Source organism: Triturus cristatus, chromosome 1_2 (assembly GCF_964204655.1).
Source record: "Triturus cristatus chromosome 1_2, aTriCri1.1, whole genome shotgun sequence".
NCBI classification, from domain to species: domain Eukaryota; kingdom Metazoa; phylum Chordata; class Amphibia; order Caudata; family Salamandridae; genus Triturus; species Triturus cristatus.
Window position 1 is genome coordinate 445,355,726 of NC_140580.1, and position 16,572 is coordinate 445,372,297.

Below are 16,572 nucleotides of genomic sequence, written 5' to 3' on the forward strand. Positions count from 1 at the left end.
AAGTTGATGGGAATTCTCCTGGCTTTTGAAGCCTAACAAAACTGCTTCGTGCACATTACCAGTTGTTGTATAAACTTGTACTTTTAGGCTGGCCAGGACTAATGCGAGTTAGACCGGATAGGTCATTTGATACTGCAAAATGCCCTTTATGAATCTGGTTTACTATTTAAGTTCAATGAACTTGCACAGTGCACTTTATTTACCAGTCTTTATCATCGTACCCTTCAAACCCAATGTGATTGCAATGTGCAATTTAATCACTGGCCTATAGCTTTGTTGTCACATTCTTGGCTAGGACTAGTGAGGAATAGGTTTGAGGTTTGGTAGGCACTCTGGCTTTTGAACTCTAACAAAATCGCTTTAGTTACCAATCGGTTTACGAACTTGCACTTTTCGGCTGGCCAGGACGAGTGAGATTTAGGCTTTACAGGCTTTACCACAGCGTTATAACAATCCATCCTAAAAGGATACTAAATTTTACAGATGCTATCACAATAAATAACTCAGGCCTACTTTGTTTGTCATAACCGTTTCATAATAAACAGATTACACACATGGCATCTAACATAACTTTCCCCCCCATGAACCAATTAGTACTACATATTTCATCACAAGGCAACCATAAGACATACAGATATCAATTACATATACATACAAAATAACAGTTGATAAAACAATATACAATCATGCCTAATCGGACCTAAGAAAGATGGTCACAGTGTAAATATTTTACGCCCCAGAATTTGTGAGAGGGAGTAACCAACAACCAGAACCCTTAACGCAATAATCTATGAGATTCTATTCATCAAAATACCCATGTACAGGCTTTGCAACAGAGTAATAACAATCCATCCTTAAAGGCCTATTAGCTTTTTGATATCCTTGTCACAATAAATATCAGGGACATTGCTTTTGTCATAACTTTCCATGATTAACAGATACATATGGCTTCTGACGCATGGCATTGTTGGATTATCGCAAAACCAAAGGGGATGATGGACGGAGTGTTGAACATTGCAAGCACTAACCCCCAGTCAACTGATCTGGGTTTAATCCATCATTCTTTAGCTCACTCCGCCACCCCAGTTCAGACATGGCCATATGCAAATCAGTCTGACCCTGTGCCTCATGGGAATAACCCAGCCCGAACTCCCTAGCCATGACATCCCTGGACCGGAAACAAGCATCCTGGGACCGGTTTCTGGCTAATCAGCCGTCATCAGCCAGGCTAGCTTGAATCCAGTGGCAAAGTGAGCAAGGGACCCACGTCTGGGCACACCCTGCCAACTTAGGGCGAACAAAGCAAACCAAAGGGGATGATGGACGGAGTGTTGAACATTGAAAGCACTCACCCCCAGTCAACTGATCTGGGTTTAATCCATCATCATTCTTTAGCTCACTCCGCCACCCCAGTTCATATGCAAATCAGTCTGACCCTGTGCCTCATGGGAACAGTCCAGCCCGAACTGCCAAGGCATGTCTTCCCTGGACCGGAAACAAGCATCCTGGGACCGGTTTCTGGCTAATCAGCCGTCATCAGCCAGGCTAACTTGAATCCAGTGGTAAAGTGAGCAAGGGACCCACGTCTGGGCATACCCTGCCAACTTAGGGCGAACAAAGCAAAACCAAAGGGGATGATGGACGGAGTGTTGAACATTGCAAGCGCTCACCCCCAGTCAACTGATCTGGGTTTAATCCATCATCATTCTTTAGCTCACTCTGCCACCCCAGTTCAGACATGGCCATATGCAAATCAGTCTGACCCTGTGCCTCATGGGAACAGTCAAGCCTGAACTGCCAAGCCATATCTTCCCTGGACCGGAAACAAGCATCCTGGGACCAGTTTCTGGCTAATCAGCCGTCATCAGCCAGGCTAGCTTGAATCCAGTGGCAAAGTGAGCAAGGGACCCACGTCTTGGCATACCCTGCCAACTTAGGTCGAACAAAGCAAAACCAAAGGGGATGATGTACGGAGTGTTGAAATTGTTGGATTATCACCATAACCAACGCAGGCCTACTGTACAGAGCATAAGCTTTTAAACAAGGCATAAAGTCAATACAAGCAGTCTTTTTCAGTAGAAGTACACATGTTCTGCAGAATCCATTGATGGAGTTAACCCTTTAACCACTGGGGTTTGCTTGCCCACCTAAGTGCGGAGTCCTTTTTCGGCTATTTGGGATAAGTTAAGCTTAGGATTGCATAGCCTTTTTGTCCACTTAAGGTATCTACGCCAAATTTTAATCCTTTTTTCCCCAACATCCTGAGGATTCTACAGGTAGCCCCAGTTTGTGGATTGGCCTGGAGGAAACCGAGAAAATGGACAAAATTAAGCTACATTTTAAGTTTTTGTGGAAAAACAGTTTTTTTCCTAAAAATGGCATAAACGAAATGTTTGCTGTGCTAAAGTCCCTATCTTTCCAGCTCTCAAGAATATGCAGAGCTGAATCAAAATACCTACATTTTTTACATTTATCAAAGAGGTAGCCCACTTTTTCCTAATTTCTGTGTCTTCAACCTGTTCTAGTTTGTCATGGTAACTGGTGTTAAAAGCATGGGTGATATAGGAAAGCTATATATTTCTGAAAAATAGACAACATTCTGAATTCAGTAACGGGTCTTATGTGCAGATCCCTCGAGGTTTTCTCAGAGAAAGTAACTGTCGAAGAAATATTGAAAAGGAGTAGGAAATAATGGCCATATGTGACAAAGTTTTCATCTGTAACTTTTTGGCAAGATGGACTTTTTATAAAAGCAATATTCTATTTCATCCGCCAGATGCTTCTGGTTACAGGGATATATAGGGTTTGTAGGTTTTCCACAATCCTGAAGTACCCAGAGCTAACAACTGAGCCACACCTAGAAATGGTTCATTGTATACCGCATATAGACCAAATCATAAGGTGAAATATGTAGAGTGAAAAATGGGTATCAAGGAAACCTCTTTATTTCTGAAATGGGCTCCAGATAAGGAGTTTAGCAGCAGTGGTCATTTGTAGATCTCCGAATTTATGGGTACACATACTAGCATGTGATTCTGAGGGCATTTTCCAAAATGTAATCTTTCAGTATCACTGTCTTACATTTGGAAAGCACAAATGCAGCAAAATCTAACTGCTAACGACAAATGTTCTACTAGGCTACGTTCTTCTGGTAAAAATGGCACCTCACTAGTGTAGGCCTAGTCCAACATGGACACATCACATTCTTCCACTGGAAACTGACTCTTTTTTGCAAAGTAGGTAATTGTGGACTTTTGGCCGTAACTCAGCTGGCACCTAGGGAAACCTGTAAATTTTTGACAACTAGACACCTAGGGGAACACAGGGTGGGTTGACTTGCGTGGCTCTCCTGAGGTTTTCTTACCCAGAAGCCTTTGCATACCTAAAATTCTAACTTCAAACACAAATAAATTTCTGAGAGGAAACTTTTGGAATCTGTGGGGAGCCAACACTTTCCTATCACCAAGCATTTCCCCAAGTCTTCCAATAAAAGTGGTACCTACTTTGTGTGGGTAGGCTTAGTGCCTGGACAGAAAAAGGGCCCAAAATGCACCATGGACACATCACATTTTTCCACTCAAAACTGACCCTTTTTTGCTATGTGGGTAGCTGTGGATTTTAGGCCCTAGCTCAGCCGGCACATAGGAAAACCTAGTAAACCTGAACATTTTTGAAAACTACATACCTAGGGGAATCCAGGGTGTGGTGACTTGCGTGGCTCCAACCAGGCTTTCTTACCCAGAAGCCTTTCAAAACCGCAAACTTTGACTAAAAACACACAATTTACTAACATTTGCACGCAGGTTTTGGAATCTGTGTAGATCCAAAATTTCATATCACCCAGAGTTCCCACACGTCTCTTGATAACAACAGTACCCCATTTGTATGGGTGGGCCAAGAGATCACCACATTAAAGGACCTAAAGCTCTACGTGGAGGTCAGTGATAAGGGTAACTGCTGTATTTGGGGTTGTGCTGGGCCGCCACCCATGGAGACCTACCACTCACAGACATTTGTGAAAACTAGGCACCCAGGGGATTCCACTGTGGTGTACATTGTATGAATCCCACAAGGGTTTCTTATCCCTAATGCCCTACACACATCAAATGTTGGGTAAAATCAAGCATTTTCCTCACAGCTCCGAGAGGTTAAGTTCTGGACTCAGGAGGAATCCATACAACGCTCCTACCACTCAGCGTTCCATCAGCTGTCTCACGATAAAAACTCAACTCCACTTATGTGGCTGTGCCGAGTGCCCACTACAGAAATGGATTAAACCAAGATGAAAGGAGTTCCACTGTGCAACTTCTATTGACCCTGGTTTGATCAGTTCATGGCTCAGTCATTAGGACCAGCCATACAAGAGGGGTAGCATTTTATTGGGACAAGTGGAGTAACGCTAGGTCATAAGAATTTTGTGGATCCGTGAGGATTCCGGAAGTTTGCATCACAGAAATGCAAGGAAAAGGAATGAGTTTGAGTTATGCAGAGTATTGTGGGTAAAAAAAGTAATGGGATCCACTCAAGGCATACCAAACTGGTCTTCCCTCAATGTCTAGTTCTCCGAAATGTCGGGGTCTCATAGTGGTGGCCTACCCAAGCCCAAAAAGGGCAGTCATTCACCATGGCAAATGGGAATATATTGGGATTTAGCCCCACTCTCCTGGACCATATGTAAAAACAACACTCAAAAGAATAAAATGGCCTCTCACTTGCCATTGGGGTGGGATGTTTTAGTCTGCAAGGGAGCAGAAAGATTGCTGAGGCTTTAAGGGTGAGAGTGGGGCCTGATGTCAGGATGAACCCGATGCACCTCATTATTTTAAATACAAAAAACTAATTAGTCCTCTCTTCCACTAAGCCTTCTGCTTCCCGGAGGCAAATTGGAACCAAACTGCCTCTCTGTCCTCAGAGGGAGGGGGGTTGGGGTGAGAGGAGTCAAATACTGGTTTGTCCCGTTTGGGGTTGGAGTATGGTCTAATGTCAGTGAGATGTCCGTGTCCCTTTCTTTTGCCCAAAGTGTAAAATTTCTGGTGACTAGTGGGCAGTCAGAGAGCACTCCAGGGTTTGTAGCTTCTTTTTGAAATTGTATACTTTTTTCATCATAATATATAAATCAGCAAAGTGCACGTACATCTGGGAAAACAGACCTATGCGTTTCGGCCAGAGGCCTTCGTACGGGTCATAGAGTGTAAAGTGCAGAGTGTAACTTAAAAGGGGGCTTAACCGGTCCCTCCCTCCACCAATGAAAATGCAATTAAAGGAACATATACATAATTTTGAATTGTACCGTTCAGTGTGACATGCAATCAACATTTTAAGTTTGTCAGACGCTGAAAGATGGATATTCTTACATAGTAAAACATATGGTTAAATAGTGCATTCCGGTAAAGTACCAATTGCCGTTCAGCAAAACAAGTAATAATGTAGTAAATTCTTTATAAATATATATAGATATAAATATATAGTGCAAATGCTTTGTTCAAATCATATGCAGCGATGCCCACTTTAACGAGGAATGGTCAATTTCAAACCATTTCCAAAAAAGGTTTTAATTAGAACTAAAGATTTTTACCTCAGTACATTATTTCAATTTGTAGCAGAGAATCGGAGAGTAAACATGCGTGTACAGATTCATGTTTAAGGTCTAAGACGTAAGACAATTAAAAAGCTAAAAGTCATCACTACCAGAACAGTGTCTTTGTTGAACTAAAAATAGTCAGGAGTAAGACAAGAAAATACTAGTGTCAACTCCATGCGACATCACCAGAGCGCTTTCTCTTTTGAATTTTAAAAAGCAGTATTAAAGAAAACGTCCTGCACCTTGTCACTTTTGGTGACAACCCGTTTAAACATTTTGCTGTGGTCATTAGTTATAAAATAAAAATGCCACAGTGAGTTGGAGCATCATGTTCAAAGTGTCTGAAGTACCTCACGTTGCTAAAAGTAATAGACTACGAAAGAGATCCAGTGACAACAGTAGACGCTGTCTAACAAAAAACAATATACCTGGAGTTTCCCTTTAATACAAACTTTAATGTACTGAATACTGACGGAAATGAGACTTTGTGACAGAATACTAGTACCTTAGTTCCAGGAAGGCATTTAATTGACTGCCAGATTTTAATCATGGCAACTGACTAAATACCTTACTTCTATTTACATTCACAGCATGCAACTTTGTTTTATGTAGCCATCGTGAAAATCTTGCGTGGATCCAGTACCCTGACCTACATTAGGCACCCTGTGTCAGAGACGATGCAGTGTAAAATGATGTTGATAGTTGAAAATATTTTTCCAGTTGGATGTCCAGTTTATCTATCCCCTTGGCTGTCATGACTGGTGGGCCAACAAGTAAGGCAAACAATAATGAGAAAAGAACAGGCAAAATGTGTGGCTTCTTGCGGCCATTTTGTATACCACTTTAAAATGATGTTGGGCAGTAGACCATGAATGTGGTTAAAGGCTCTATCATGCTACTGTTGAAGTGTTAACAAGCCAGGTTTTAATGTGTGAGATGTGCTTATCTTTTATTACACTATTTAGTCACAAGGAAACAGACGAGCAGGTGTTTTTTGCAACTAAATGTAAGTAATATTTACTCAAATGAAAAGCTTGATGGGTGCTTTACGGGGGCTTAAAAATCAATAAAACTAACTGCACATTGCATAACAGATGATGTACTTCCACCTTATTGAGTTCTTTCTTTACTAAAAATATTTAATAAAATAATGAGATGGTTTGAATGTGGTTTTGTAAAGTGTAACCACGTTTCATACAGACTGGATATGCTTTCAGCTACTTTATGTTATGTTATGTTAAGCGGGGTTTTATAAAGCACACAGCTACTCTACTGAGTGTCCCGGCCCTGGGTGAGTGTGACTGAACTAGACAGGAAAGGAAAGTGTACAGAGCAGAAAATGTTACGTTATTGTTGAAACAGCCATTTTTTGAGGGCTTTTCTGAAAGGAAGAAGATCCTGAAGAAGTCTCACAGCAAGTGGCAGTTCATTCCATAGTTTAGCCACTCTTAGCCGGAAGGAGCGGCCTCCAATTCGAGAGTATTTCACCATCGGAATACAAACTAGCGCCAATGAAGCGGAGCAAAGAGAGCGTTGGGGATAATAAAATTGAACTCTCTTCCTCAGGTAGGGGGCACCATACCCATATAAGGCCTTAAAAGCCAGCACCAAGGCCTTAAACTGTATCCGCTTACGGATCGGGAGCCAGTGGAGAGAATTCAAATGAGCAGACATCCGGGTCCTGGGGCCAAGAGATAGAATGGCCCTGGCCGCAGCATTTTGCACTACTTGCAGACGGGTGAGCAGATACTCTGGAAGACCCAGATAAAGAATGTTTACGTAGTCCAGCCTAGAACCAAGCAAGGTCTGGACCACAATTTTCCTGTAAGGGATCGAAAGTAATGGAAGAAATTGTTTGATCATTTTCAAAAAGCCAAAGCACTGACCTACCACAGTCTGAACCTGTGGCTTCATACTCAAACAATTGTCCAGTTTTACACCAAGGTTTTTTTACGGATGACACCCGGTTAGCAGGAGGGTGCATGTCCTGAGGCCACCAGTTCTGCCATAAGTTGTTAGATGGACAACCAAAGAAGATGACTTCCGACTTATCGGAATTACATTTAAGTTCATTCAGCTGAAGCCAGGAGAACACTGCCGACAGCCAGGCTTTAATTGCTTCCCCCTTGAACTCTGAATCCTTGTCACATGTAAAAAGGAGTTGGGTGTCGTCGGCATACAACACTATTTTAACTCCATGTGACTCAACTAGACTAGCCAATGGGGACATGTACAGATTAAATAAAGTTGGACTAAGCACCGAGCCCTGAGGTACACCCACCTCCAGAGGGGGGATTAAAGCGGAATAAGGGGGAGCCAAAACAGTTTGTTGACGCCCTGATAAAAAAGAGGCAAACCATTTGAGAACCATCCCTCTAAAACCAGCCTCCTGGAGTCTTTCCAGGAGTCGGCTATGAGGGACGGTATCAAAGGCTGCTGAAAGATCTAACAGTATCAGCATAGCCTTGCCACCTTTATCCAAAACATCCTTAATGAATTCTGAAATTTCCAGAAGTGCTGTTTTGGTGCTAAAATTAGGGCGAAACCCAAATTGGCTTAGATGCAAAATGTTGTTAGTCTCCAGAAAAGCAGAGGTGACTGAATGAACATATTTTTCCAGTACCTTGGAAAAAAAGGCAGAAGGAACATAGGCCTATAGTTAACGGGAAGCTCTGGATCCATATTGGGCTTTTTCATAAGAGGAAGGATATGTGCTTTCTTCCACTTATTGGGAACCTGCCCCTGCTGCATGGAGATATTCAGAATCTGATTCACATAGGAATTTATGGAGGGAGCTATTGCTGCCAAAGTAGACACAGGGCAAGGATCAGAAGGAGCACCTGATTTCAGGTTCTTCAGGATGCCTAGTGAGGTTGCCAATAATAAAGGAGGGAACTCCGTGAAGAGAGGGCAGTTCGCTTGAAGGTCAAGGTGTGAGGGGACCTTATCCTGAATGTTAGCCCGTTGGGAGCTAGGGAAAGTGTCCTGCATCTTTCTAATTTTGTCAGCAAAGAATAAGGCCATCTGATCTACCCATAGTGCTGAGAGGGAAAAAGTCCAGGTCACAGCTTTAGGGGATTTGAATTCCTTTACTATTTAAAAAATCTCTTTATTTGTGTTCCTGCCAGCTTCTATTCTAGATGAGAAAAAACATTTTTTCTCTTTAGGAATAAGTTTGTGATGCTGTTTAAGTGCTTGTTTATACGCAGATTTCACCTTGGTCTCATAGTTTTTTCCGCCACGCTCTCTCTCTCGAGTCTTTTGAAGGTCCTCCTGCTTTCATTAATAGCAGGCGTAAACCATGGAGCAGAGACTCGAGAGGTCAAGGCAGTACGGGAAGAGGAAGGGGCAAGCTCTGCTGCACGAAGCAGAAGCCAATTGTCCAAGACAGTAACATCATCTTCCACATTGCCACTCAAGACGAGTGGGTGGGAGTCGAGGGCCACCATCATCGCTTCAGGTGTGATACAGTGATAAGGTCTAAAATTGCCCATACGGGGCTTATGTTAGAGGGTGCAGTCATGCGGTGGACTCTAAACTCCAAAAGGAAATGATCTGACCACACTAGTGGCCGAGGGGAAGAGACATCTAAGTCCCATGTGGAAAAGACCTGGTCTAGAATATGGCCCTTTTCATGGGTTGGAGTAAAAAAACATGGATTCAGATTGAAAATATTAAACGCCTCCACTAAGCTAGTAGCATCAGGGTTGTTGATTTTATCCATGTGGACATTAAAGTCCCCTAATACTAAACAATGTTAATGTTCAAGCACAATGGGGGCCGCGGCATTACTAATAGCTTCGTTAAAAAGCCCAAGCCCAACGGGACCAGGTGGTCTATATACCAGTAAGCCAGCCATAGATTGATGGAGAGATATTACCAGATGGAACCCTAAGGATTCTGCCCTGGCAACATCTTCCGAGTGAAAAAGCACACAGGAATAGATGCTCTTAAAAATAATGGCTATGCCTCCTCCCCTGCCGCTAAGGCGATCTTTCCTGACCATTTGGTAGCCCTTAGGAATGGCTATGGCAATTGCAGGATAGGATGAGTCGCATAGCCACTTTACTGTATTTGTGCATCATTAATCTATACTCAAATATATAGTCATTCATGTGTCGTCACCTGTTTCATTGCAGTTTCACCTATTTTGTCAGAATGTTTTCGAATGCTTTCTAAAAAGTCCTTAAGATCCGACATTGAAATTTCCTTTATTTCCTCTCGTAGTTTTGGAAGATTCTCAACCATTATTTGGCAAAAGCGATACTGGTCCGTCTTGGGAAGGTAAATATTTTCTAATTGTTCCATAGTTTTCAGTGCAGAATAATATCTGTAAAAAAAGAAAAGATCAATTTACATTTGAAGCAAAATGTCAAGATTGGGAAGATTTATTTCCACTGCAGGATTAACACATTAGCCCAAATTCGCCAACTATTTAGTAAAAATATATTCTATTTTTATAGATTAGCATATATTTTAGACCTTTAGAATATGATTTCGATTTTAATGTTTCATTCAATCAAATATGTGTCATTTTTCAACCCCTTCCTGACTTGAACAACAACAAAGTGTCCGGTCTTGCAAAAAGGCTGCAAAAGCTGTCTCGTGAAGCAGATGAAGTCTCTCCAATGTGTTACAACATACAGTGCTTCTCCATCATTTGAAATAAAAATCCCAGGTAGACAACGTAACAAGCTAACAGGAGGCCATCAAATTGCAGGTAAGTTCAAAGGGAGTCAATACATCAAAGCCTGAACTAACTATACCCGTTATAGTTAGTTCAGATAACTATAACTCGCGCGCCCGCAATCCTGCTCATGACGTCACATATTACATCACTCATGACATGGTCAGTGGCATCACTCATGACATCACTGATGACATCATCCTTGTGATAGAGTGGCGGTCGCGCGAGTTATAGTTATCTGAACTAACTATAACGGGGGAATTTCATTGATTTTTTACGAGTGAAATATCCACCTAACTATAACATGTGTGAAACCTATGGTTTTTTAAGTGAATTTGCAAGGTTTTTTAAATGCCGATTCCTAACTATAACGTGTGTGAAACCTATGGTTTTTTCAGTGAATTTGTACGTTTTTTTAAATGCTAAGTTATGTATGTATTATTATTTTTTTTATATATTTATTTTACAATGAACTACGGGGGCGGGGTTTCACCGTGCGCGCACGGTGCGCGCAACCCCGCGATTTAAAAAAGGCTAGGGGGTCAGGAACTCTCTACCCTGCCCCCTTTTCACGTTCGCCACATTCCTTTTTCATTCTCGCACTGAAAACAAACAAAATGGCGGCCAACACTTCCTGATTTCGACCGATTCGAACGTTGACTAACATGTAACCACCAATCAGAATTACGCTCGCGCACGTTAGGGTGCTCGCACGGTGCTCGCACGGTGCGCGGCTATAGATATGTATGTGCTTTTAACTGCAATTTTCTCAGGAACTACTGAACAGATTGACTCCATATATGTAAAAGGCACATCCCTGACCTGAGGACTACCTCGCTGCCAAATTTCAAGTAAATTCTGTTCAGCCGTTCGGGCTGTACCTTCGACTAAAGGTCCTATGGGAAAATGCATGGGGAAAACGCATTTTGGGACCCCCCTTTTTTCTCGGCCCCCGCTTGACGAATCCCCCCGAGACTTTCAGGGTAGGAGCTGAGCGGAGCGCCCCATTAGTTTTGAAAGTTTTGCGAGGATTTGTCAACCGGCGCCAAAGTTATTCAAAATAGAATTTTCAGATTTCCTATGGAAACACGGTCCTAACTAGAACTATCTACTGGCGACCGCCAGTAGATAATATTCACTTAAAAAACCATAGGTTTCACACATGTTCTAGTTAGCTGGACATTTCACTCGTAAAAAACCATTGAAATTCCTCCGTTATAGTTAGTTCAGATAACTATAACTCGCGCGCCCGCAATCCACTGCTCATGACGTCACATATTACATCACTCATGACATGGTCAGTGGCATCACTCATGACATCACTGATGACATCATCCTTGTGATAGAGTGGCGGTCGCGCGAGTTATAGTTATCTGCACTAACTATAACGGGGGAATTTCAATGGTTTTTTACGAGTGAAATGTCCAGCTAACTATACTATGTGTGAAACCTATGGTTTTTTAAGTGAATTTGCAAGGTTTTTTAAATGCTAATTCCTAACTATAACGTGTGTGAAACCTATGGTTTTTTAAGTGAATTTGTAAGGTTTTTTAAATGCTAAGTTATGTATGTATTATTATATTTTTTATATATTTATTTTACAATAAACTACCTATGTATATAGTTATAGATTGACTGTATCCTGTAATATGGAATGGCTTGTTTAAATATATATATTTTTTAAGGTTTTTCACCGTGCGCACACGGTGCGCGCACCCCGCGATTTTTTGAAAAAAAATAAATGTTTTTTTCATCCTTCGGGGTCCTTCAGGGACCCCCTGACAAAGGCTAGGGGGTCAGGAACTCTCTACCATGCCCCCTTTTCACGTTCTCCACCTTTCTTTTTCACTATCACACAACCAAATTACAGAAAATGGCGGCCGACACTTCCTGATTTCGACCGATTCGAACGTTGACTGACATGTAACCACCAATCAGAATTACGCTCGCGCACGTTAGGGTGCTCGCACGGTGCTCGCACGGTGCGCGCCTATAGATATTTATGTGCTTTTAACTGCAATTTTCTCAGGAACGACTGAACAGATTGACACCATATATGCAAAAGGCACATGCCGGACCTGAGGACTACCTCTCTGCCAAATTTCAAGTAATTCTGTTCAGCCGTTCGGGCTGTACCTTCGACTAAAGGTCCTATGGGAAAATGCATGGGGAAAACGTGTTTTGGGACCCCCCTTTTTTCTCAGCCCCCGCTTGACGAATCACCCCGAGACTTTCAGGGTAGGAGCTGAGCGGAGCGCCCCATTAGTTTTGAAAATTTCGCGAGGATTCATCAACCGGCGCCAAAGTTATTCAAAATAGAATTTTCAGATTTCCTATGGAAACACGGTCCTAACTATAACTATCTACTGGCGACCGCCAGTAGATAATATATATATATTCATTTATTACTGGTAATTGCCAGTAGTTATTTATCGTTAGGACCATGTTTCCATATGTAAAGCTTTTTCTGACTTGCCTATATCTTGGCGCCGGTTGACGAATCTTCACAAAATTTCCCCCCAAAAAGTGTGCCAGTGATTCAGGTTAGACATGGAGCGTTTCAGGGCAATGCGTAAAGCGGGGGCCAAGAAAAGGGGGTGGGGCTGCAAAAAAAGTATTTTCCTATGTTAATTTCCATAGAGATTTTTAGACTTAACTACAGCCTTGAACCACTATACGGAGTTACACCAAATTTTGCAGAAAGGTAGCTCTTGATTCCAGAAGGAACTCTTTTTGTTATTTGGTGTAAATCTGCTCAGCAGTTTTAGGTATATTAAATTACACAAAATATATATATATCGGGACGCGGATCCTCCGATGTTCCGACAGTCCCCATGATGAAATCTGATTGGCTGCCACCACTTCAACCAGGAAGTGTTGGCAGCCATCTTGGGACTCTGTTTTAGCGAGCCCCACAAAAGAAGTTGGAAAAAAGGGAACAAGGTAGGAATACCCTGACCTCCTAACTGTGGTGCTGGGATCCCCCTGAGACCTTGACAGGTCCAAAGACGACTTTTTAAAAACACTTTATAGCAGGAACGCGACAGAGTTGCGAAAACCGCTGCAACACTCCCAAACTAGTTTTTCATGAAGCCCTGTGTGGGCCAGGTCCTGGGGCATTTATTAAAAAAAGGGAGGGGCACATGGGGCCCCCCTCCCAAGGCTCTTAAGAGCCCTGGAGATCACCATCCTACATATTGGAGGAGGGCAGGGCAGACCCCCCTCTATGGGCTTTCTTGAGCCTTGGGGGACCACCACCTCCCGGGACTTAATTTGAACTATTGGAGGGGGCCATGCGGACACCGCCTCCATGGTCTCTTTAGAGCCCCGAGGACCAAGGGCCCCGGGGAACAGCACCACCCCGAGCAGCAAGTAGAATACATATGGGAGGGGGTAGCGCAGCCCCCCGTCCCGGGCCATATACAGCCCTGCCGACCAACACCTCCCTGGAGCCAGCCGGAGAAAAGAGAAGAAGGGGGGCTGCGAGGTCCCCCTACTGGAGCCATTATTGGCCATGGGGACGGTCACCCCTCAGGGCCGGTTCCTGCTATGTCCAGAGGTGCCCACCCCCGAGATACAGCTGTTTGCTTTTGCTTGGCGGGAGCTGTGACAGCTCCCACCGAGCAAAAGCAAAAACTCCGGTTCCAGTGGGCGGGAGCTGTTGAAGTGCTTCTGCCCGCTGGAAGCGGAGTTTTAATCTCTTTCCGTGCCGCAGACATGTGACCAGGGAATGAGATGAAAGTATTGCTCCTACACTCCAGGAGCTACATTTCCAGCAGCTTCCTGTGAGCAGCAGCAGTCCTGGCTCCCGCAGGACTCAGGGAGCCGGCTGGGACAGCAGGGGCCTTGAGGCTCCCCCCTCGGTCCCGGGGGAAGGTCAGAAAGGAGCAGAAAGAGGCAGAATTAAGGTCAGAAAAGAGCAGAAAGATCTAAGAAAAAGGTGAGAAACGAGCAGAAAGAGGCAGAATAAAGGTCAGAAACTAGCAGAGAGAGGCAGAATAAAGGTGAGAAATGAGCAGCAAGAGGCAGAGTAAAGGTGAGAAACAAGCAGAAAGAGGCTCAATAAAGGTCGGCAACTAGCAGAAAGAGGCAAGATAAGGGTGAGAAACAAGCAGAAAGGCAGAATAAAGGTCGTAAAAGAGAAGAAATTGGCAGAATAAAGGTTAGCAAAGAGGCAAGATAAAGGTCAGAAACAAGCAAAAAGATGCAAAATGAAGGTCAGGAAAGAGCAGAAAGAGGCAAAGTAAAGGTGAAAAATGAGCAGAAAGGCAAAATAGAGGTTAGAAATGAGCAGGAAGAAGCAAAATAAAGGTGAGAAACGAGCAGCAAGAGGCTGTATAAAGGTCAAAAACGAGCAGAAAGAGGCAGAATGAAGGTCAGAAACGAGCGGTAAGATAAAGGTGAGAAAGAGGCAGAATAAAGGTCAGCAACAAGCAGAAAGGGGCAAAATAAAGGTCAGTAACAAGCAGAAAGAAGTAAAATAAAACTGGGAAAAGAGCAGAAAGAGGCAGAATAAAGGTCAGAAGGGAGCAGAAAAAGGCAAAATAAAGGTCAGAAATGAGCAGAAGAGGACAGACAGAAGTCAGAAACAAGCAGAAAGAGGCAGAATAAAGGTCAGAAGTGAGCAAAAAGAGCTAGGATAAAGGTCAAAAACAAGCGGAACGAGGCAAAATAAAGGTCAGAAACTAGCAGAAAGAGGCATCATAAATGTCAGAAGAGTGCAGAAAGAGGCAGAATAAAGGTCAGAAATGAGCAGTAAAGGCAAAGTAAAGATGAAGAACGAGCAGAAAGGCGAAAGGCAGAATAGAGGTCTGAAATGAGCAGGGAGAGGCAAAATAAAGGTCAGAAATGAGCAGAAGGCACAATAAAGATCAGAAACGAGCAGAAAGAGGCAGAATAAAGGCGAGAAATGGTCTGAAAGTGGCCAAATAACAGTCAGCAACGAGCATAAAGGTAAAATAAAGGTCAGAAACTAGCAGAAAGAGGCAGAATAAAGGTCAGCAACAAGGCAAGATAAAGGTCAGAAAGGAGCTGAAAGAGGCAAAGTAAAGATGAAAAACTAACAGAAAGGCAGAATAGAGGTCAGAAATGAGCATGAAGAGGTAAAATCAAAGTGAGAAAGAGTCAGAATAAAGGTCAGAATCGAGCAGAAAGATGCAGAATAAAGGCCGTCAACTAGCATAAAGGTAAGATAAAGGTGAGAAAGAGGCAGAATAAAGGTCAGCAACGAGAAGACGGAGGCAAGATAAATGTGAGAAATGAGCAGAAAGAGGCAGTAGAAAGGTCAGCAACAAGCAGAAAGAGGTAGAAGAAAGGTGAGGAAAGAGCAGAAAGAGGCAGAATCATGGTCAGAAGAGAGCAGAAAGAGGCAAAATATAGCTCAGAAAAGAGCAGCAAGATGCAGAATAAAGGTCAGAAACAAGCAGAAAGAGGCAGAATAAAGGTCAGAAATAGGCAAAAATAGAGGTCAGAAACCAGTAGCAAGAGGCAAAATAAAGATCAGAAACAAGCAGAAAGAAGAAAAATAAAGGCCAGGAGCCAGCAGAAAGAGGCAAAGTAATAGGCAGAATGAGCAGAAAAAAGGAAAATAGGGGTCAGAAATAAGCAGCAAGAGGCAAAACAGAGGACAGATACAATGAGCAAGTGGCAGAATAAAGGTTAGGAGCAAGCATAAAGATGCAAAATAACGGGCAGAATGAGAAGAAAGAGGCAAAACAGAGGGCAGGAGCGAGGAGAGAAGGAGCAGAAAAATGAGCAGCAAACGAGCGAAGAAGTCACAAAATTGAAGGCAGCAGAGGGTAGCGGACTGAAGGCAAGCGGGACAGGATGGCCATCACAGGAGGAGCTGCACAAGGTCCTGCTCCTATGTGCCCCCTACTTTTTTTTTACCACACACCCACTGACAAACCCACTCATACAACCACCTACAGACCCACTCACAGATCCGATCAGAATCATGCACCCACAGACAGACACACTCAGACACTCATGCACCAACTCACAGATCCATTCAAGCACTCATTCACCCACTCACAAACCTGGACTCATGACACACTCACAGATCCACTCACACTCTTGCAAGCTCTCACAGATCCATTCAAACACTCATCCACCCACTCACAGGCCCACTCAGACACTCATGTTCCCATTCACAGACCCACTCAGAGACTCATGCATCCACTCACAGATCCACTGAGAGACTCATGCACCCACTGACTGACCCACTCACTCACCCACTCACAGACCCACTCAGAGACTTACACAACCACTCACAGACCCACTCAGACGCTCACGCACCCACTCA

General features: G+C 43.3%; 1 protein-coding gene and 1 long non-coding RNA gene across 6 annotated transcripts in view; one reads left to right on the top strand and one right to left on the bottom strand.

Moving 5' to 3' along the window:
* EXOC6 (exocyst complex component 6) overlaps nucleotides 1-16,572 on the bottom strand; it is a 1,441,232-nt gene that overhangs the window by 940,593 nt on the left and 484,067 nt on the right. For all 5 annotated transcript variants that reach the window (XM_085606137.1, XM_085606139.1, XM_085606140.1 and 2 more), the window contains exon 6: nucleotides 9,707-9,911. In XM_085606137.1, the coding sequence (XP_085462263.1) occupies nucleotides 9,707-9,911 (205 nt within the window). The remainder of the gene's footprint in view (nucleotides 1-9,706; nucleotides 9,912-16,572) is intronic.
* LOC146867469 (uncharacterized) overlaps nucleotides 1-16,572 on the top strand; it is a 415,701-nt gene that overhangs the window by 272,764 nt on the left and 126,365 nt on the right. The window contains exons 3-4 of the long non-coding RNA XR_014961744.1: nucleotides 9,809-9,865; nucleotides 10,151-10,301. This is a non-coding gene — a long non-coding RNA (uncharacterized LOC146867469). The remainder of the gene's footprint in view (nucleotides 1-9,808; nucleotides 9,866-10,150; nucleotides 10,302-16,572) is intronic.